General features: G+C 40.0%; 1 protein-coding gene across 1 annotated transcript in view; it reads right to left on the bottom strand.

Annotated features, from left to right (window-relative positions):
* Positions 1-18,406, bottom strand: part of HPGD (15-hydroxyprostaglandin dehydrogenase) — a 28,902-nt gene extending 10,496 nt beyond the window's left edge. Inside the window, exons 1-4 of the mRNA XM_075555792.1 lie at positions 18,275-18,406; positions 17,868-17,991; positions 13,383-13,489; positions 5,351-5,447 (exon numbers count right to left, since the gene is read on the bottom strand). Coding sequence (XP_075411907.1) covers positions 5,351-5,447; positions 13,383-13,489; positions 17,868-17,991; positions 18,275-18,367 — 421 coding nt within the window. The 5' untranslated portion in view covers positions 18,368-18,406. The remainder of the gene's footprint in view (positions 1-5,350; positions 5,448-13,382; positions 13,490-17,867; positions 17,992-18,274) is intronic.
* Between the last annotated feature and the right edge of the window lie 1,266 nt (positions 18,407-19,672).

Here is a 19,672-nt window from a genome sequence, read left to right as displayed (position 1 = left end):
CCAATGATGATCCAGGGATCAGCATCATTAGCATCACCAGGGAGTTTATTATAAATGAAAAATTTCAGACACGAACTTGTACCTACTGAATCACAACTGCATCTGACACAATTCCTAGATAATGTATACATGAATTCATTTTAGAAGACTGTTCTAAAAAGACTGTTCATTGCCTAATAGCACGTTTTTTTCATTATAAGAAGCCCTAAATTGTTTACTCATTTATCCAAAGTCACATTTGTAGATATGTAATCTTTCATACAGATACCTTACGGTTGGTATCTTTCTATATTGTTAAGCAATAAGACAGCAATATCGATACCTTGGAGAAGTTGGTCAGTCTGAAAATTATAATGATCTAAAATATAGCAGAATAAAATTTATTTCATCACCTCTGTTAGTTCTCACAATGTTTTTCATATATGTTGCCTGTTTGAAATCAATTGCTCAACTATCAACTAGAAATGCTTGCATTGATTTATAGGGATGTTGGCTGTTAAAAAGTTACACATGCTACCATATAGTCAATAGTTTAACACAATTGCAGGAATTGGGAAGTACCGCATAAGAAGCTAGATAAGAAGATATAAGGGTTTTATTTTTATCAGGAACAGCTGCTGAGGGTGGGAAAACACACACACACACACACACACACACAACACACCAAAGCTATTGTTCTGGCCAATTTCATGTGCAGCAGAATAAAGGTGGTCATAATAGGGTTTTCTTTTTTTTAAATCATAATATTAGGGGCTCATACAACTCTTATCACAATCCATACGTACATCAATTGTGTAAAGCACTTTCATACATTCATTGCCCCTTATCATTCTCAAAACATTTGCTCTCCACCTAAGTCCCTGGCATCAGCTCCCCATTTTACCCTACTCTCCCCACTACCCCCTCCCTCATGAGTCCTTGATAATTTATAAATTATTATTTTGTCATATCTTGCCCTGTCCGACATCTCCCTTCACCCACTTTTCTGTTGTCTGTACCCCAGGGAGGAGGTCACATGTAGATGCTTGTAATCGGTTACCCAACAATAGGGTTTTCAATCAATGATTTATCAAATGTAGATCACCAGGACATTCATGGAAGGTGCCTCTGAGTACACGCACCTCTCCAACTTTTCTGTTAGTAGCCGACAATGGTAACTATTTGCGCCATGATTTTCAGACTTTAGGCCTGGAGATTGTGGAATATGATCATTATTTTGTCTGATCTGAAATTTCTGGTTCATCATGATATCCCAGTCCAATCATTCTTCAGGTTATTGGAGTTCCAATGTCTTTCACCTCAGTACCATCAGAAACTCAAAACCAAACTCACTGCTCTGGAGTCTGTCGGTGGCACAGTGGATTACTGGCTACTAATTACAAGGTCAGCACTTTGAAATAAGTAGCTGTTTGAAGCCCCCAGCCTAAAAACATGAGACTTTTTACTCCCATAAATACTTGCAGTCTCAGAAAGCCAACGGGGCAATTCTATTCTGTGTTATAGGGTCTCTCTGAGTCAGAATTGACTTTATGGCAGTGAATTTTCAAGCATGATAATTATTTTGTTTTACCTTTTTGATCAGAGAGAGTGCTAGTCAGCTCTCAGAGTAGAAAGCTTGCCTGATTATTGTATGCTCTCCCTTACCTTTGGGTAAAAGTTCAACTTGCAGGCAACTAATTTGAATTTGCTATTCAAAGTGACCCCATTAACACATGTACCTTCATGAACACTACAAACTTACGCTTATTTTAGATAAAAATTTGCAGCACAAGTGGATCTGTCATCAAGCTGATATTGAAGACAGCAACCGTCACCAATTGCTATCGACTGCCATCTCCCCCTGGAGGTGCGCAGAATGTCCCCTGAGAACATGCAGATGGAATGGGGAAGTGTTAGGTAAGGGTGGGAAGAGTTTTGGAGCACCAATCCTTTGCTGTGACTAATTTTTCTTTCTCATCTATTCAAACAACTGATAATGTATGAAGGGCATTTGTTTATTACAAAATGGCTTAGAGAAGTGGAACTAATTATCTTCATTGAGCCAGACTGTGTTCTTCTCTATTGCGCCCTCCCCCCAGCCTCTCTCTCTCTCTCTCTCTCTCTCTCTCTCTCTCTCTCTCTCTCTCTCTCTCTCTCTCATTTCTAGTTAAGGAATCATTAACAAAATAAATCAAAGTAAGCACCTGCCTGACGGAGGGACAGCTTGTGGAGAAGAGTTTCCCGTGATTAATAAGGACCAGAGCATTTTGGTGCTCCAGACTGGAGCACACCCTTTCCCCAAAGTGCTGAGCAACCACTCTCCACTTTACCTCCTCTTCTGTTTGCTAAACTTACTAATTGCCGGTGATACACTGCCTACGCCAGTGGTCATTACTCATGAACTTCTCTGCCCAAACCAGTGTGTTAACTTAAAGTTTACTGATGACAGGGAAGGACTCCACGAATCTATGCAAGAAACCATGAGGAAAGACACTTCCTGAGCTGAACATTATTCACAGATGGTCTCTTAATGGATAAAAGAGTACAGAGGATAGAGAGAAATATGCGAGTAAAGAAATTTTAGATAGTACAGGGAGGAGATCTTAGAAATGCTTTGAATCTTATACTTTCTCGGACTTTTTGGATCCTTTGATGTCTGCCTACATGCTATGACTTCAAAGGCATACACTTCAGACATGGAGGTAATGGTTTAGGAAGGGAGGGTGCTAAGGGAAAGCTTCCAACAAGGTCGCTTTTGTGAGATGCCCTTGAGTCGGTTTCAACGCATACCCACCCTATGTCTAACAGAGCCGCACATTGGCAAGGCCTCTGCCAGCCCCCAACTATTTATATGTTTTAGCCCATTGGTTCAGCCACTAAGGCGATTCATGTTGTCAAGGGTTTCCCATTTTTTTGCTTGTCTCTACTTTTCCAAGCATTTTTTTGCTTGTCTCTACTTTTCCAAGCATTTCCCGGGATTGGTGTCTCCTGATAACATGTCCAAAGTTCATGGGATGAAGTGTCCCCATCCTGGCTTCAAAGTGGCATTCTAGCTGCTCTTCTAACATCAACTAGTTGGTGGGCACCATGGAGTCAGTGCTGACTCAGAGCGACCCTACTTTGACAACAGAGCACAATACTTCCAGTTCCTGAGCTGCCCCCACGGTTATTCTTTGTTTGGTGAGCCCATTGTTGCAGTCACTGTGTCAATCCATCTGTTTTGCTGTCCTTGTACTTTACCAAACATGATGTCCTTCTTCAGAAACGGATCTCTCCTGACAACCTGTCCAAAGGATGTGAGATGGAATCTCACCATTCCTGCCTCTAAGGAGTCTTCTGGTTGAACGTCTTCCAAGACAGATTTGTCTTTTCTGACAGTCCAAACTACTTTCAATATTGTTCACCAGAGCCATAATTCAAATGCATGGATTCTTCTTATTGATTCTTCTTCACTCTTCTTTATTCAATATACAACTTGTACATGCCTGAGGCAATTGAAAACACCATAGCTAGGGTTATGCATACCTTAGTCCTCAAAGTAACATCCTTGCTTTACAACACATTCGAGAGGTCTTGGGCAGCAGATTTCCCAATGCAACACATTCTTTGATCTCTTTACTGCTGCTTCCATGAGCATTCATTGTGGATCCAAGCAAGACAAAATTCTCAACAACTTCAATCCTTTCTCCATTTATCATGATGTTACCTATTGGTCTAGTTAGGAAGATTTTGGTTTTTACATTGAATTGCAATCCACACTGAAGGCTGCAATCCTTGATCTTTATCAGCAAGTGCTTCAAGTCCTCTTCATTTTAAGCAAGCCGAGGGAGTTTCAAGTGAATATTGCAGTTTGTAATGTCTTCCTTCAATCTCGATGGCACAGATATCATAGAGCCCAGCTTGTGGGAATATTTGCTCAGTAAACAGATTGAAGAAGTATGGTGAGAGGATACAAACCGGATGTACACCTTCTTCTCAATGCTATCCAGAGTTTGCTATGACCCACAACGCTATCCATAGTTTGATATGACCCACACGGTCGAATGCCTTTGAAAATTGTCATCTAGTCAGCTCCAAATCGCAATCACCCTGTCTGTCCAGAGTAGAACTGTGTGCTCTAGGGTTTTCCCGACAGTGATCACTTGAAAGCAGATCACTAGAATTTGCTGCTGAGGCACAACTGGGTGGATTTAGAATGATTAATCTTTTGGTTAGTAGTTAAGTGTCTATGAATATAGTGCTTAACAATCCCCATCACCCAGGGACTCCTAAATTAGAGTGGGTATCAATCAAACAGACTGGGAAACAATAAGTGCAAGGTACTTGATCATCATAATGGGGGTTTCTTGTGAGTTGGGATGGATCTAACACAGAGAAGGATTTTGAAAGATCTGCTAGTCACTAGATTTTGATAATAACATTGCAGAAATGTACTTCCAACCCCAAATAATTTCATCATGAATTTATATCAATGAACTATTTTACCAGCCTGATTAGAGAAATGACCTCACATTAAAAATAGAATTAATATCCAAAGAGTAGGGAGCATAATAAAAAACAAGCTATTATCTAAGAAAGCCAAAAAGGTAAAGCTTAGCCAATTATAAGCCTTAAATTGCTCTTCACGATGGCATGTTTTGACGTGTGACTCTGGTGAGCTGCCTAGAAGTTTTCAAGGCTTTTACTGTGTGTCAAATAGGGGGCACATGCTTAAGATTTCCCTCAAGTGCTGGCAATAACCTTGAATTCAAAGCAGTTACTTAGAAGCAGTTACTTATTACTTAGAAGTTTCACAATCATCTATGAAAATAGTGATATTGTGAAAACATATGTAAATATCACGTTAACATCACCACAGTAAAATAAATAAAGAAAACTCTAGTTGAAAATAAAAGAAATAAATATATACATCATGTTTGTGATATCATTCAATGGAAGATTGAATAGAACCATTAAAACACAAATAAAACAAACCCAGGATAGATGAACCTATACAGACCACAGAACCTATACAGATGAACCTATACAGAACCTATACAGACCACAGAATAAGGATTTCTGGGGGAGGGGGTCAGGTACAGTGGGGAAGAGGGATGTAAATGGGAGACCATGTCAAAGAGTCCAGGAAGCAAAAGAATGTTTGGAAACCGATTGTGGTAACAATTGTACAATTCTGTTTGATGTGATTGAACAATGGAATGATATTATATATGTAGTAACTCCCAATGAATGATAATTTTTTAAAAAGCATAAGAATTACACAGAAGTTCAACTTCAAAAATGAGGAAGCAATAACTAACTTCGAAGGTTAATTTTGGCGGTTCAAATTACCAGTAAGAGATGTGAAAGATAACATTAAAGTTGTCCTTACCTGCCAAAGATGACATATTAATTATGATACCACCTTCACCTCCATTTTGCTTGCTCATGTAATCCAAGCCAAGATAGGTTCCACTGATAACAGAAGCCTAAGTCAGAGATATCAATGGAGAAAAACCAACATAGCCGTTATCCTTTGTCATCAATTCACAACCCGAAAGTCTTGTTATTATCAACATCTAGCGAATCTTATCAATACAAAGCTTTGAAGGAAACGTTTCTCTTTCTATTTCTTGTTAAAAAATGCTCATTGATTCCTCTGGGATTTTTGTTGTTTGCTGTAAGTCTTGCGTTACGCTGCCCAATATGAACTCTACGACCAAGGTTATGTTTAAACAATGGTTTGTCATTTGAACCAGCTATTCAGCATCTTCAAGGATGCTAGTCATCCTTTTCCTTTTCTAAGCATCACAGGACCAAGTTACCTTTCTCCTAGCATTTGGCTTGACTGTCTACCAGCTCTCATGGACCAGGAAATCTACACTACGAAGGCCGCTTGATTCCCTACACGCTTCACTATCCCCATTTGTATTTCTAGTGAAATTCCATTTTGCTTTTGCATCTGTCTCTCCTCCATGTGGCAGAGAGAAAGGTGTTCTCCTCAGCTTCAGTTTAGACGGCAATTTATCAAATCCATTTGTGGAAATCTTCTCTTTGCCAGCTTAGGAATGGACACACGATAAAGTTCTGGTCAGAGAGATCCGAGGGAAAGCTGGGGATGTAGGGGGACTGGATTGTTTCTGCTACAAAGAAAGCCAGGAAGAGTGGGTTACATTGGCATTTTACATCGCTAGGTATGGATGCAATAGCCGAAACTTAGCCACATTACGAGCATCTTAAAGGTGAAGTCAAAGGTGCCCTGTGGCTTAGCGTTGGGCTGCTGATCTCAAAGTCTGCAGTTGGAAACCACCAGCCGCTCCATGTGGGTAAAGACAAGGCTTTCTACTCGCCTAAAGAGTTATAGTTTTCGGAACGCACAGGGGGTAGCTCTACTCCATCATATAAGGTCACCAGTGGGCTGAAAGACGAGTTATGGGAGGGATGAAGAGAGATCAGGCCCTGAGCAGAATACAGGACGTCATTTTCAAACACCCTGGAGCTCTGTGTTAGATGAGATCACACGACTCGTCCACTCTGAATGTCATTATTGTGACTTAACATTTGGTTTTCAATAATATCTGTCTTTCATTTAAGTATACTCATCATTGCGTATCCCTATCCATTTAACAGCGTAATCTGCTTTGCTCCTTGCCTCCCAGTACAAGCACTTCCCTGTTTCCATTCCAGCATTTTAGAATCGCACACTTTACCAAAACAGCTCGGGAATGGAAGTGATACATGACACCCCAGGAATGCGGCTCTCTTCTAGTTCAGACTTTTGAAAGTGGAAATTGCTCTTTTTATTTTTGACAATTTAATTCTATTTCTTGTGACTATTGAGTGCAATAGAGAAAATGATACAATGGATAGCTCATTGAAATTGAGGGCAATTTGCCTTCTTTCTAGTGAAAAACATTTCCCTTGGGGGCTTTCTGAAGCACTCAGCTATGTGTTGCTTACTTCACAATGGGGGATTCTTTTCACGTAAGCCATAGGACAGTTTGATATAAGCAGGTTTAAGAGGAATGAGTAAAATCTCCATGTGACTCCTTAAAAAAAAGTAAAAGTAAAACATTTATTGTTTATACAAGAGGAAAATGTAGATGGCTAAAATTACTGAAGTCAGTTAAATTCTGTTAGTTTCTGAACAAGTCTCGAGCATGTCTGAACAGAATTTCTATTTACATGTGTTGGCGCTATGCTTTTATTCTCTGGTATTTACAGCTTTGCTGACACGTTGCTTTTGTGTTTTCAACATCTGTAAGGTGCAGCCAGGTAGGAAATTAGGGAAAGTTTAAGCTGCATTTTTAATTTTTAAAAAGCAGGATTTCTTGCCAGGTCTTTAGTGGAGTAGAAAAAGGGATTATTTTGCTCATGCATTATCAGTGTAAGAACTGAAGGAAAGCATTGTTAGGGAGAATCTATAAACAAGATCTAATACTTTGGCTGTGTGTATATCTTTTTAGTCTCTTTCTTTTTACTATCACAATATCTTATTCTCAATCATATAGGAAAAGATTTGGTAGAAAAAGATAGAAAATATTTTTGCTATGATTTGAACTTACATTCCTGAGCAATAATTTACACTCATATTTTACAAGTTGCATTATTATATTATCAAACAGCAGTGTTTCGGTGTATTTCCTGACGTCTAAGAGGTAGAGACAGGAAGAATTTAAGGGACTCTTGTAGACTCCAGTAAGTCCTGTCATCTCTATTTTTTTCGCTTTCAAATATGCATGGGATAGTGGAAATGAAGAAAATGTCAGTTTTGACATTTGGAAAATAATTGCAATATTTTGAGTGACTATTCTGCAGCAAAACTGCACTGGGTGTTTTCTGAACATTATAGGACCTTATTGCTCATATGAGTGCAATAATCCTTGGAAGTAAAGAGCTTCTCATCCATCTTCGTAAATTGGGAAATATAATATCAGACATTAAATAATAGCTTATAAATTGCAGAGTCAAATTCAGTTTAAATTTGACTAATTCCCAATGCCATCCTTTCTACTGCAGATCTTTAATGAGCTAGTGTATTTCTTGTAGTAATCATCATCATCATCATCATCATCGTCGGTAGCTATCTAATTGTTTTAATTTTCATACAATGACAAAGAAAGAACTGAACCCATAGTTATATGTCCAAATTACAGTGTAAGACTCACCAGAGAGCGAATGAATTATTTTGGTTTATTAAAGCTTCCAGAAGTTCAAATAGAAAAGATACATTTTAGCATTGTCTCACCAACTTATTCTACTTCTGCCTAATTGCTTGAGTGAATTTATTTATAATTTTGTAAAATCTCTTTCATTCGAGAACACTCTTATGGAATCTCAACAGCTAGGGATAATGGGATTGGCTTCAGACTAATGAAGAACCATGGAATGGGCTACCAGAAAGAAAAGACCAGGAGGAGATTTTGTGTGTCCTTGGTGTGAGAAGAGCGGTGCAATTGTGTGAGTGAAGAATAAGGAGAGATGTGGTCGGTAAGGTGTAAAAGGGGAAAGACAGATGATATGTTTGGTAACATTGCTGCTTGAGGAGTGTATCCAAGCACTGTGCTAACACACAGAAAGGAATATCCCCAAGTGGAAAAGATCATGTAGTTCCATTTGATTGATCCAATTAATTAGCTACTGTGTGAGGACACAAAACCAGGAGTTTGTATATACACGTGCATATGAACAAGAACATTGCTAATAACTTTTTTATAATAGTGAATATTCAGGAAAACTATAGAGCTAAGTTGTTACAAGTATTCAGAAGAGAGAGAGGCATTTGGTTAAGAGTTTTATGTCAGTACTTATCCTCTGACATGGGCAGTAACATAGAAACCCATACAAATCAGCACAGATAAAATGAGATCTACCCAAGGAAGTAATCTCATGCAGAGTTGGAGTTTAAACATAAGTGATTTTATAAACCACAGGCAAATATTTGAAGTTCAGTTTATAGATAATCAAGTTGGAAGGACAATGATTGGTCAGATTGCAATCTACACTTTAATAAATGTAAGCAGGAAGAAAAGTAAGCCTTTTAAAAGTTATGGATGGGTAACAAAGGTCATGTGCTGTTTTCTGCATGTGAACGAAAACAACATGGCATATTCGTCCCCGGGGTGCAGTGAAGGAGTAACCCACAGAAGGAGAGTCCAAGGAAAAGTAAAGGCAGGCTCAACTTCAAAGAAGAAAGGGCCAGCGGAGTTGGATTTAGCAGAAGATGTCACAATAAAATGTCCCTGTCCTTTCATAATTTCCTGTCTGCAAACAACGTGGGAAATTTCTGTCCTGGAGCAGGTGCGTACTCACCTTCAGTATAAGTAGCATCTGTAGCTAAAAAGCAAATCCAATACTATCATCTTTGTGATCGTCTCTTCTCTTTTCATTCTCATAAACCTAAACAAACCCACTGCCATCGAGGTAATTCTGACTTATAGCGACCCTATGTGGGGTTCCCAAGGCTTTCTAAATCTTGCCAAAGACAACTTGTGGGTTTGAACTGCTACCATGTGATTAGCCTTCAACACTCAACCAATAATGCCGCTAGGGCTCCTTGATCACTTTCATTGTTTTTATATTAATTCTAATCATTCCACACTGTGCTTTTAGAGGAAAATAAAACAAATCAGCTGTCCATTAGGAATGCACCGATTGTAGGAACTTAATAACTTATTACTCATTATCTGTAAAATTTGTAGGTTCTACCGAACGAACTCGTAAAGACAGAATTGTTGTTGTGTCAATGAGTCGGTTCCGACCTTTAGAAATCTTATGCACAGAAGAAGGACACACTGCCTGGCCCTGCACTGTCCTTACCATTGTCCCTCTGCTCGAGCCCACCATTGCCACCATGACACCAATCGATCTCACTGAAGGCCTTCCTCTGCTTCACAGTCCCTCAGTTTTACCAAACAGAATGACTAGTCTCTGCTGCCCACATGTCCAAGGTGTGTAAGGTGAAGTCTCACCATCTTTGCCTCTTAGTACAAGCCATGGGAGGAAGTTGCTGTGACATTTGTGCTATTCCACTAGGACAGTTTAGATCAAGCATTTCCCATCAGTTGATGCAGCGTTGGAGAATGACATAAGCTTGTAACAATGAATTCTTAACACTTCCTGCCATTCCCTATCAGTGGTCAGCTTTTGTTGTCCTTAGGTGCGGTTGGGTTGCTTCTACCTCAGAGCCACTCTATAGCTAGCAGCAGTTCCTGGTCCGTCCTCACAATTGTCCCCATGGTTGAGCCAGTGGTGGCCGCCACTGTGTCACTCTATCTGGTTGGATTTCTGTTTGACAGTCCTTCTATTTTACCAAGCACAATGTACTTGCAGCACCTTTTGTCTTAGCAGACAGAGGATATAATTAAATTTCATTTTTAAGATGCGAGGGATAGTCGCCAAAAGTTAAGTATAAGATGATAGTGGTCTTACAGGACGAGGAAATTTAAATATATACAATCGGATTTTGGAAAAGACAGAAAGATAAAAACAAAATAAAAGAAAACCTAGTAAAAAGCAAGGATGTACTAATGTGGATCAAGTAAGTCCTGGTTGTTGTTATTGTTCGATGGTGTCTGGTGTTTCTGACTCATGGAGACCCTTTGTACAACCAACCAAGACACTGCCTGGCCTCACCCACCCTCACAATTGTTCTCAATAAAAGAGTAGAAGAGTAAAAATAGACATAATGGATTATAGTCAGAGATGAAAACCAGATGTTCTCCATTGTGAGTTTTAAAAAGGAGATAATACAATATAATGTCAATAAAATATTTATATTTCAAAATAATGCAATGAATAAGATGAACCTAGATAAGTATGGCCCAAATAAAAATGATAGGGTGAACAAATTATATAAGGAAATGCACAATGGATCCAAAAATCCATAAGCAGAGAGTAGATGTATAATATAAATTACCCAAAGATCAAGACCTTGTAGTCATCATCAGCATTAATGTTCCAGATAGTATAGGTTTTTAAAACATAAAACAGCTCTTAACTGATGGAATTACTAAGCTAAGTAAGAAAAATTGGTGATATGAATACATTCTGTTCAGAAACTGATAGATCAAGGAGACAAAATCAATAAGAAATATAATCAACATACAGACCCGATAGAAAAATTATAAGGGTGAAGAAAAAAGATAAAGGCATTTATAAGTACATAATATAGGTAATTAAATCAAATATCAACTAACATGCTTCAGAGGAGTATTACATATCGATATGTTATGGTAAAACAAGATCTAGTCAAGAAATAGAAATATTCTTTACCTTCAGAAAATATTTGATTTCACTACCTTATTAGACTAAATCATATAAATGTCACTATGCAGGAAATTCATCTGCCACATTCATTGCCTAACTTGATAAAATGTTCTGAAATATTAGGAAAGAAGTGAACTTCCTTAATAACAAACTAATTATTTAAAACTCGATGACACAAGGCATCTATGTCTAGGCTCAAGAGCATGTAGTTTACCATCATCAAAACTGTACTAGAGATTCTGGCCCACTTAATGAGATCAGAGAAAGAAATTCGAGGCATAAAGATGTGATCACCTAGAAAAATCCAAGAATATCAACAGGACAAAATAGTGAAATAAAAGTAAAATTTCAAACCAGATCCAAGTTCAAACTTCAAGAAATGCATTAGAAAGTGTGATAGAATGAAAATACTTTTAACAAACTATGAAGTATTTAGGAATAATCCTTATAAGAAATACAGAGGACTTTTATAGAGAAAAACAGTTCTATTCAAACAAAAGCCATCTACAGATGGCCTAACAAAATGAATCATTTGAACTGAGCCTGGTAATGATATAGGTCTCTCCAAAATAAATATATATTATATATATATTTATTTCCAAACTAAATAATAAATTTCCAATCAGTATCTGCACACGATTTTAAGGGAAACTCCATAGATTTACAGCTATCTTGAAACACAATGACTTAGGAACACTTAAGACAGATTTTAAGAAGAGCAGCCAAAGAGTGTCTGGGCTAGAAAATAGAACACTTTGTTCTCAAGTAAAGGCTTTGCGGCATCTGTCAAGTGTGGGAAGCTGCTTTGTTCTCTTCTCAAGGGGGAGTTTACAGATTCGGCTCTTGTGTGAGGCAGTATAATCCTCCTTCCCTCCAGCAAAGTATATTATTACAGAAGCTCACTCTTTATTATAATTTTAATTCATTTCTTGTCTGAGCACTATCTTGAAGACAAGACGTGCGTTGATTACTGAGAGAACAAAAAATACATATAACTAGCAAGGTTCAGAATTTTAAGCAGTTCATAAACTTCTACAAGGATATCACAAAGTGCAAGGTCACTCCATCTGTTTGTATACACAGAGTGTCACCTTGTGCTTCCCCCGAGCTTGCTTTGCAAACCTAGAAGGAATTGTCTCGTTGAGGGCAAAGGCACCCCAGGCACAGGCGGGCCCTATTACTCCATCTTGATTAAATTTTAAATGTACTAACTCCCAATGTCTTCTGTCAAGTGTGTTTGTGAAATGTGATAAACTCATGATATAAAGGATAAAAGAGCTTTTTATTCTTTGATTCTACCTTCTTAGAAGATAATGTAGAACTATCTAATCATCAACTCTCATAGAAAATACACATGCAGATAGGTAGAAATTACATACATAGAGAGACCTTCAAGATAAAAATCTCAAAAATTAAAATGTTCAATAGTTACTTTAAGTGTGTTTTGCCATTATTAATGTCTAATTAAAATTTATTTCTCAAAGAAACAATTTAAGACAGTGATTCAGAAATGTTTTCTATAAAGGTTCACATAATACATATCTCTGCACCATGTGTCCCCGAGTCTCTGTTCCAACTACTTATTCACATTGCTTTAAGAGCGTGAACGCAATCGTAGACACGTGTGTAAATAATGACTGTGGATCTGCTCCACTACGAAGTTTTAGACACTCAAATGTGAATGTCGTATTTCATATTCTTGTTGACTTTTTGTTCTAAGCATTTTGTAAACATCCTTTGTAGCTTGTCCTCAAACAAAACTGACTGCCCTTGAGTCCATTCCAACTCCTAATAGCCCTGCAGGACAGGGTAGAACTGTCCCTGTGGGTTTCTGAGCTGAGACTCTGCAGGAGGTGAAAGTCTCCTCTGATAAGACAAAATTACATTCACAGGGATGATGTAGTTTTTAAAATATGCATGTGAAATACTTTTAGTTAATATTTTATTACAGATTCATTTCAGTAACAAGAAGTCTAGGGTGCCTTCCTAGTTGTGAAAAGAAATGCTTTTTCTTGCTTACTTTATGTTTTTCTATCTTGAAGTTATTATAGGTTGTCATTTTCTCTGTGGGAACATAAGGAACTTGATTGTATAAATTTGACAAACGTCATATTCTTGGACAAGTTCAGGTAAACGTTATGTCTGACATAGCTTACCAAATTAATCTGCAGCGTTTTTTCCCACTGTTTCTCATTATTCACTCCAGCATTATTGACCAAGATGTCCAGTCTTCCAAAGTGATCCACGACTTTTTTAAACGTATCTAATTAAAAAAGAAATATTATAGATAGCATCATACTTTTCTTATACACATAGATATTGTAGCCCAGGCCATGGAATTATTTTCATTAACCTACCTTCATAGCGAAAATTACATTCACATGCTGCACCTAAATGCCTTTCTTCTCAACATGTGGTCCATGTTGAGCAGCATCAAAGCTACTTGTTAGACATGCCCAGTCTACAACCACCAGAGTGAGTAAATCACAGCTGATACTTAACGGTATCCTTAAGGGACGTGTAGGCAAATGAAAGTTCAATAGGTCACAATCTAATGGACTAAATTTTACAAAATAAAGCATGCTAAGTAAGAGCTCAGTCTCTCTGAGAACCTAGTATCTATGTCTCTGTCTCTAAGAGGGCAGGTGGGCAGCTCTGGCGGCGTATTGGACTGTCTGTTGGGCTGCTAACTGCAAGGTCAGCTGTTCGCAGCCATCCACTGCTCCTCTGGAGAAAGACGGGGCTTTTTATTCCCAGAAAGGTTACAGAAGCCGACAGTTCTACCCTGCCCCACAGGTTCACTCTGGGTTGGAATTGACTTGACGGTAGTGAGTTTGGTTTTGATTTGGGTTTCAAAGGGACCCTGGACTCCTGTTGGTTAGAACATGGCACACACATCCTTTCTACTAAGCAGTGTCAGGTGATACAGTTTTAAAGGAACGCAAGACTTCTTTGGTGTTCAGTTCCATTATGATCATCCAGAGATTTTTGATATTCTAGTAAAAAGAAGCAAAAGTCTATTGTTCCTCCAATTGCTAATATTTGATTATAGTCACATGTTTGAAATTTTATTCATTTTTTTCTCATTACTAATGCTATCTTGAATAAAAGTTATATTCAACCAGACAAAGTTTATAGATTTTGAGGCTGACACAAAACATATAAATTATCTCATTTAGCCACATAGTCAATTCTCGCGAATCTTCCTTAGCCAGTCCTATCTGTACTTGATCACCTGAGTGTCACATAATTCATTATTTTCCAAAGCAGCTTTTAATATACAGGTAGTCCACAGTTTGCAGCGTCTGACTATGGACAATTCCTACCTCTCTTTGATGTTATGAACATTTGTCCTCAGTTGGAAATGACTAAATCAGCTCCTACTGCACCCGAGGCCTATGCTTTCAGATTCCTTGTAACAATCCCAATCGCTCGCTGCCCTGGCAGCTATTGTATCATCGAAAAATCGCTAAGTTTTTCTCGCACTGACCCAACCCCTTAAACATATTGCCACTGGATAGATCTGACACATAAAAACCCTCTAGAACCAAGCGAACTGCCCCATAAAATTTTGTAGACTGTAAACATTTGCAGGATCAGACTGCCGCTTCTGGGTGAGCAGGTGATGGAGACGAATCCATCACCTTTGGGTTTGCAGCTGAGTGCTTTCATGATTGCCCCATATTATTTATTGTACTAATGAAACTCGCTGCATCCACCTGAGTTCTCCTCCCAGCGACCTTGTCACGCATTGCCATCAAGCTGATTCCTATTTGAAGTAAGCCTAGAACAGTCAAAGAGATAGTAGCTCCAGCCTTCAGGGTTGTAATTTGTTTCCTGGGCAGACAGCAGTGTTATGCTTCACCCCCAGAGCGGCTGGCGGACTTGAACTGCGGATCTTGAAGTTAGCCCAACTCAACCCACTATGCCACTAAAGCACCTTTCTTATACTAAAGTAAGGTAAATCAAGCACCCATTCTGAATTTACTAATTCGACTTCGCAAGCCACGCTTAGATCTCATCGGCACCCCAGGAACTACCGATAGTTCTATTGAGTGAAAACGGTTTCCATTGTTTTCTTTCTACGGATTTTACATATAACTTTTATCAAGCCAGCTCAGGCGATGCACTGGGCTGCAAATCACAAGGTCAGCAGTTTGATCCTACCGGCCGCTCTATGGGAGAGAGATGTGGCAATCTGCTCTGGTCAAAATTTACAATCTCAGAACCGCTAAGGAAATGCGCTCTCCCGTCCTACCGGTCACTATGAGTCAGAAGTCACTCAGCGGGAGTCACTTTAGATAACAACTACCGTTCCTCTCTCACAAAGCCATCTCCAGCTCAACATATGAAGTGCTTAAAAGAAACAACTAGATCGACATAACTGCATTTTGATTGAGACAAAAATAAAACAAATAACAATCTCCAGACACATTTAGGAGGACATAAGCCAATCAGTTCCCAAACAGGTAAATGGCTGTGCAGGTTAATGGCAAAAGCGTTATCAAGATGCTCCAATAAGCGCCTGTGCATGTATTGCACTGAATGGGAACAATTGCCACAGTGCTCCAAAGTTTCTCACGGATGTTTAAAGACTGCTCCATAAAATGTTACACTGGCCAAGGTGTACGTCCTTCAGTAGAAACAAGTAGGGGATACTCAAATTATGTTGCTCGTATTGTGTTTTAGATATGCTCTATCTTTCTAACCTCCGTATCAAAAGCCAGTGCTTATTAGAAACAATTGACAATGCATCCTCTTATTTCTGACCTACCTCAGTGTCTTGATGTGTACTGCCTAGCTTTCACCCTGACATTGTGTCCTATGGTAATCTGGATAATTTAACTAATCTCTCTGTTAACAATTTATTCACATGTGAAAGAAGCTATTTCTAGATAATCTCCAAGAACCTTTTTACCTCTATATTTTTATTTCAGTGCAGTTACCTTGGACATGTGTATAAACAGTTTTAAAAGTTGTAGGCAGAAGTAAATTCTGAAAATTAAAGAAAAATAGTGTCATTTTCCTTAGAAGAAAATAAACGTTGATACCCAAAGTACATGTGGATTTCTCACGACAAACAAGCCTGCCTACTCCCTCATATGCTCAAGTTTCCTCCTCCACAATCCCCTATCCTTAAAAAAAAATATGTTAAAGTTGAGACACTAATTTTCAATACTGGGAAGTAAAACAATTAATGCTAAATGCCATATGTGAAACAACATCCATTCAGGAAGAAGGGGCTTTCGGGTGATCTCTAATGTTCTTTATTCTGTCCATCTGCATCTTGGCCTTTGACTCTATCCTTGGCCCAATAAGTCATATGAAACCAACAAATCCTTGTCCTGTGGCAAAATAAGTTCTACTACACTGCAGTGTTTATAGATTGATTCTAGTCATGTTTGTAATCTGTGTTGTATATCTCAATTTGAATTTCCAGATTTTAATTGCATACTTTTCTTTAAAATAATTTCATTTGAGAGCCAATACCTTCGGACACACCAAGTTTTACTTTTATAGACAGAACATCTTAAAAGTCCAAAGGGAATTCATGCCTCCGTGTCCCTTTAATAACAGGAGCCCTAGAGTTCATTTTATGGAAGTGTGTTGACCCCTTGATTAAAAAATATCTCTATCAATGTAATTCAATCTCTCTGAAGGATGTTTTGGGAAACATAGAAACCAAAACACCAAACCAGTTGCCACCTCATTGGTTTTAACTCACAGTGACCCTGTTAGGACAGAGAAGAACTTCCCCATGGGGATTCCAAAGCAATAAATGCTGAAAGAAGCAGACTGCACATTTTTCTCCCAGCCCAGTTTTTCAAACTGCTGAAATCCCAGTTAACAGCCCAATGCTTCAGCGCCTGCAGGGACATGTAATTTAGAAGGGGAAATGTGACAAAAAAAATCATGTTTTCATTTTTACTCAGGGGAAATTCGTATTTTTTTCATGTAAATCTTTTAGGCCTATACATGAACAAATCTGTCCATTGTCTATACCAGTATTTCCCATGACATCTCGCAAGTAGGTTGGTCTATTTTAAGTGAGTGGAAGGAAACCGGAAAGGCTTGAGCAAAGTTTGATGGAGCCTTTTCTTCTCCAGTGGAACCCACCAGCTAGCTCCACCAGCTAGCTATCGTTATTTTAAGTACCACCTCACCGGGGAAAACCCAAAGAACATCTGGAGGAAAGCGTGCGGCGTGTGCAGAATTAAGAACTTCTAACGTGTTTCAAAGAAAAACACAGCTACGGTTGATTGCCAGCATCGCCTCTGCGTCTTCCAGCTTTCTGGAAGACGTTGCTTGCCTCAGTCCTCTGCCTGTTTTCACTTTGCAAGCCCGGTCTGCAATCTCATCATTGAATAATGACTACAGCAGCAGTCTTCGGATACACACAGGGATGTTGATGACATTCTGTGCTGCTGCCCAAGGATCAAAATAAAAGGCTTTCTCGAGAAGTCATGGCCTTCCTTAGGTTTTATGGTGACTGGGTGTCAGTAGGAGACATCACAGGCCAACCTAGTTTTGAATCTTAAAGGTTGAGGGTGCGCAGGAAGCCAGCCCAGGTGCCTGCCCGTTGCAGAGGGCTGCTTGTTTGGAGCGCGTTAGGCGAGGACGGACTGAGCTCCCTGGTTTACCTCTCAGTTGTGCCTGGTCTGCGACATCACACTGGATGAAGAGGGTCTTCTGCGGATCAAACAGTTCATCGAAAGCAGCTTTACACTTGATGCCAGCTTCCAGATTCCAGTCCACCAGCGCTACCTGCGCACAGAAGAGCAGAGCGAGGCGCTGTTCAGCTCGCGAGACGGACAAACCAAAAACAAACAAGACGTGCCCTCTTGGGACTGGAAGCAGACAATGAAAGAGCGAGTTCGCCCGCAGCCAGTTTTCCAGATCTGCCCAAGCCCCGGAACCCGAGCAGCTTTCGGGAGTGGCAAGGTGGGCACTTGGGCACAATCGTCCAACCTCCCGGGGAGAGGGTGCGGGGGAGCCTTCCGGCGAGTCCCACCGCGGGCAAAGTTGCGGGCCCGCTCCGCTCGCTTACCTTGGCGCCCTTGTGCAGCAGCGCCTCTGCAGAGGCTTTGCCTATCCCTTGGGCCGCGCCGGTCACCAGCGCCACTTTGCCGTTCACGTGCATGTCGCGGCCGTGGCGATCCAGAGGCGGTGAGCGGTGCGTCCCCGGCGGCTGCCGAGCTTTTATGGTCCCCTGCGCGCGCCTGCAGCCCGCCTGGCGTTCCTGCCAGTGGGCGGGGAGGAAGCTGTCAAACCAGAGCCAGGGAAGCCCTCCAGGGTGTCACCTGCCCCTGAGCGTTCCGGGTCGCCACGCTTCCGATCTTTCCTGCTTCCCTGGCGAGGCGACTTTGAACTCTCCCCGCCGCCGTCTTAGGATGCAAGACTGGCAACGAAACGACAGGGGGAAGCAGGAGATGGTCTCTAAAGCAGAGTTTTTTTCTTCAGAGCCCTAAAGACCATTTGGATTGAAAGAGGGTAGAAGAGACGCTTGTGAACCTGGATGGCTCCTCCTCCTCCCCGATCCTCCCCTACAAGAAACTATCAGAAACAGAGTCACATTTTAGGGTTGTTCCTCTTTTGTTTCAGATTCTGTGGGAATTCCCAGTTCAGAGCCAAGGGAAGATAACCAACACCACTGTGCTTTCTACTAACTTGTCTAGTTTCTGGACATACGAGGTCCCTGGGCGTAGATTGAGAAATCCTGACTCATCATTTCCATGTTCTAGCTTTAAGGGTTTTATTTATTTATATATATATATATTTGTTTGTTTGTTTGTCTGTCTGTCTGTCTATCTATCTATTTATTTAGTACTCGTGTTTCAGATCAGTGTCATATGCATGGCCTCTTGCGAATACTCCAGAAGTGCCAGCGTCCACCGGTCCAGGACTTGCAGTTGTTGCTAGTTGATTCCAGAGTAGTTAGGATTGATTGGATGAACTGTGTCTTCCTCATAGCGCACCCGCTTTGAGGGCTCCCAGGTTAGCCTAGAACAAAGTACTCTGGGGATCTGAGGAGCAGCTCCGGGCAGGGATGCGTTCAGCAGGAACAGCGTTCTTTTCTCCTGGTATCTCTAGCCGCAGTCACTGTTAAAAACATAATCATTTTCAAATCCAAAGCACTTTCATCGGACTCATAGAGACCCTGCCGTCCAGAGCACGCAGAACCGTTCTTACGTTTGAGCCCATTGTTACTCCTACCGTGTACCTTGTCAATGACGTCAAGCACCTTGCAGAAGTTCCGCACTTGAAAGTGGGCAACAGAGAAGGCATTCATTGAAGTGACTAATTTTCTGATTTTTCTACATTGTGGTAAATGTCTGTTGCCAAACTCTTGCATCTCAATATTCTCCCCATGAACAATTCAGTGACATGTTAATTATTGTTCAATCATCACCCTTAATGATTTGCAAATTATAACATCACCTTTTAC

This window comes from Tenrec ecaudatus, chromosome 8 (assembly GCF_050624435.1).
Source record: "Tenrec ecaudatus isolate mTenEca1 chromosome 8, mTenEca1.hap1, whole genome shotgun sequence".
NCBI lineage: Eukaryota > Metazoa > Chordata > Mammalia > Afrosoricida > Tenrecidae > Tenrec > Tenrec ecaudatus.
This window is presented reverse-complemented; position numbering and strand designations above follow the sequence as displayed.